This window comes from Gekko japonicus, unplaced genomic scaffold, assembly GCF_001447785.1.
Source record: "Gekko japonicus isolate JY-2015 unplaced genomic scaffold, Gekko_japonicus_V1.1 scaffold939, whole genome shotgun sequence".
NCBI classification, from domain to species: Eukaryota; Metazoa; Chordata; class Lepidosauria; order Squamata; family Gekkonidae; genus Gekko; species Gekko japonicus.
The window spans coordinates 406,296-409,815 of NW_015174301.1; the positions used below are offsets into that span (position 1 = coordinate 406,296).

The window sequence follows — 3,520 nt, forward strand, 5'->3', positions numbered from 1 at the left end:
GGGGGAGGAAGCAGGGGGCGGGGCTTCGTCATGTGCCCCGCCCCCCGTACCTCACCCGGGGGAACTGCGATCCTCCGCGATCCCCCCCGAAATGACCTCTGAGAAGGTTGAACCTTCCTTCCAGTGTGTTTGAAAAAATGCGCCCTGCACACGAAAGCTCATCCCTTGAATAAAACTTTGTTGGTCTTAAAGGTGCCCCACTGGACTCTAAATTTGTCCTTCTGCTCAGACCCCCATAGCTGACATATTCATGTAATGAGCATGTGCAAGCTAAGATTTTTCTTCACCCTTCTCAAGAGACCCAGCCACAGACTCTCTAGTACTCACACACCCTGTCTAAGCACCTTTCCCCGTCCTGGGAACACCTGCAGCCAACCTGCCCCCTCAGGGCCTACTAAGCCTTCCGAAAGCCTGGAGCTAAAGTAACGCTCGGAGAGCGCCCGAAGCGCGAGGCAGTCGGCTTCGTTCCGCCGGCCAACTCCCCGGCTTAGCGACGTAGCACGGGCGCCCCCTGCTGGACGCAGGGCGCAGTCTTCGGTCTTGCTGTCTCCCCGCGGCAGTATTCGAAGAAACTACAACTCCCGGCATGCAGCGCTGTCACGGAGTCCCGTGGGCCACTTTCGACCTTATCGGATACTACAATGACCGACTTACCAAGGGGGGGGGGGGAAACGAAGGGACGCTCAACCGGATATCCGGTGGGAAGTGTCAGTAAAATAGTGGGGGCCGGAAAGCAGAAGCCCCTATTCTCAGCCTGGACCTAAAGACGGTGTTGCCATGGTAAGTTATGGGGAGGGAGAGGAAAAAAGGGGGTTCCTCTTCCTGGGAACAAGGGGAGTAGCTAGGGTGTCTCCATGGGAGAGGGAGAAATAAAGGGGGGGGGGTCTTCGACTTTTGGTTAATGCAGGAAGGGGGTGCTTTGGACGACCCTCAAAAGGGAAGTAGGTGAATAATCAGGCGGTGTTTGTTCGTGTTGGAATGAATGCATTCTCTTTGCAAGCTGTCCTTAATAGTAATGTGGCTGGTTGCACATATGGGGTGCAGTAGAGTTTTCAGCCCGCTATGCCTCTTATCGCGCACGGAACGCTGTGACCTTCCCACCGAAGCGGTACCTATTTATCTACTTGCAATTTCTTGCTTTCGAACTGCTAGGTTGGCAGGAGCTGGGGCCAGAGACGAGAGCTCACTCCGTCATGCGGCACACTCGGGTCTCGAACTGCTGAACGGCCGACCTTCCACAGCCTGCAGTTCAGCGTCTTAACCACTTGAGATAAATAATTGCTATATGCCACATTTGGGATATTGAGGCAGATTTGGGGGTGGGTGGGTTTTGAAACAGAAGCAATAGTTCATTAGGCCCTTTGCAACAAGAAGGGAAAGAGAATGCTTCAAAACAAGCTTCGGTTTTGAACTGTTTGTGTGTATGTGTGTGTGTGTGTTAAGTGTTGTCAGGTTGCTTCTGACTTATGGTGACCCTATGAATTCATGCTCGCCTAAACGTCCTGTCGTTGCTCAGGTCCTGCAAACTAAAGGTGGCGGCTTCCTCGATGGAGTCCATCCATCTCATCTCGGGTCCTCTTCCTGTTTTTCTGCCGCCTCCAGCTTCTCCTAGCATTGTCTTTCCCCAATAACTCTTGTCTTCTCACAGTGGGGCCAAAGTAACGAAGCTTCAGTTGAGTCGTTTTAGCTTCTAGGGAGAGTTCAGGCTTCATTTGGTCTAGAACCCACTGAGTTGTCTTTTTGGTGGTAAGCAGACTCAATTCTACTAATTAGAAGAGGAAGAGATTGGATTTCTACCCCGCCCTTCACTGCCCGAAGGAGTCTCAGAGCGGCTTACAATCTCCTTTCCCTTCCCCTCCCCACAACAGACACCCTGTGAGGGAGGTGGGGCTGAGAGAGCTCTCTCGAGGACTGCCCTTGAGAGAACTTGTGACTGGCCCAAGGTCACACCAGCAGCTGCATGTGGAGGAAGAGAAGAAGAGATTGGATTTATACCCCGCCTTTCACTGCCCGAAGGAGTCTCAGAGCGGCTTACAGTCTCCTTTCTTTCTCCCTCCACACAACAGACACCCTGTGAGGTAGGTGGGGCTGAGAGAGCTCTCTTGAGGACTGCTCGTGAGAGAACGGCTCTGAGAGAACTTGTAACTGATCCAAGGTCACACCAGCAGCTGCATGTGGCGGAGTGGGGGATCAAACCCGGTTCTCCCAGATTAGAGTCCATGCTCCTAACCACTACGCAAAACAACGGCAATAAAAAAGGCAGGGTCAGAGGGGTTCCCTCCCTTCTCCCCTTCTGAGAGCCTGTGATAGTGCCAGAGTTGAATTTTCTGCATTTTGCCCATTACTGTTTTTAATAGCTTAATGGCAGCTAATATACTACTACTTTTACAGCGGCTTTCCTCATTTTATCTACTTTGTAGCAGCCAGAATAGCCTAGAATAGCCCAACCACTTCAGAGCTTGAAAACTAAGCAGGGTCAGGCCTGGTTAGTACTTGTACAGGAGACCACCAAGGAAGCCCAGGGTTGCTATGCAGAGGCAGGCGAAGAAAAACCACCTCTGCTCATCTCTTTCCTTGAAAATCCCAGGAGGGGTTGCCATAACTCAGTTGTAACTTGAGGTCATTTAATCATTATTATTTATGATGTAATTTTAAATATATTCTTTGATACTGTCCCTTCAGTAAAAGGGCAGGGTAAAAATATTGTCAGTGGATTGAAGGACAGAAGGTGTCATGGTATAGCCTGATCTCGTCATATCTCAGAAGCTCAGCAAGGTCAGTACTTGGAAGGGAGACCACCAAGGAAGACTCTGCAGAGGAAGGCGACGGCCAGCCTCCTCTGCTTCCCACTTGCCTTGAAAGCCCTTTGCTGGGGTGGCCATAAGTTGGAAGCTCAGCAGGGTGAGTACATGGAAGGGAGACCACCACCAAGGAAGGCTCTGCAGAGGAAGGCGACGGCCATCTCCTCTGCTTCCCACTTGCCTTGAAAGCCCTTTGCTGGGATGGCCATAATTTGGAAGCTAAGCAGGGTCAGTACTTGGAAGGGAGACCACCAAGGAAGGCTCTGCAGAGGAAGGCAATGGCCAACCACCTCTGCTTCTCCCTTGCCTCGAAAGCTCCTTGCTGGGGTGGCCATAAGTTGGAAACTAAGCAGGGGCAGTACTTGGAAGGGAACAGAAGAACATAAGAGAAGCCAATGTTGGATCAGGCCAATGGCCCATCTAGGCCAACACTCTGTCACACAGTGGCCAAAAATACCAGGTGCCATCAAGAGGTCCACCAGTGGGGCCAGGACACTAGAAGCCCTCCCACTGTTGCCCCCCCCCCAAGCACCAAGAAGACAGAGCATCACTTGCCCCGGAGTCCCTATCTATACCTTGTGGCTAATAGGCACCGATGGACCTCTGCTCCATATGCTTATCTAATTCCCTCTTGAAGCCATCCATGCTTGTAGCCGCCACCACTTCCTGTGGCAGTGAATTCCATGTGTTAATCACTCTTTGGGTGAAGAAGTACTTCC

At 51.7% G+C, this 3,520-nt stretch overlaps 1 protein-coding gene across 1 annotated transcript in view; it reads left to right on the top strand.

The window, feature by feature from the left end:
- The first annotated feature begins 702 nt into the window (after positions 1-702).
- The window catches only part of AP2S1 (adaptor related protein complex 2 sigma 1 subunit), a 20,337-nt gene continuing 17,519 nt past the window's right edge, over positions 703-3,520 (top strand). Inside the window, exon 1 of the mRNA XM_015424114.1 lies at positions 703-780. Within this exon, the coding sequence (XP_015279600.1) occupies positions 778-780 (3 nt within the window). The 5' untranslated portion in view covers positions 703-777. The remainder of the gene's footprint in view (positions 781-3,520) is intronic.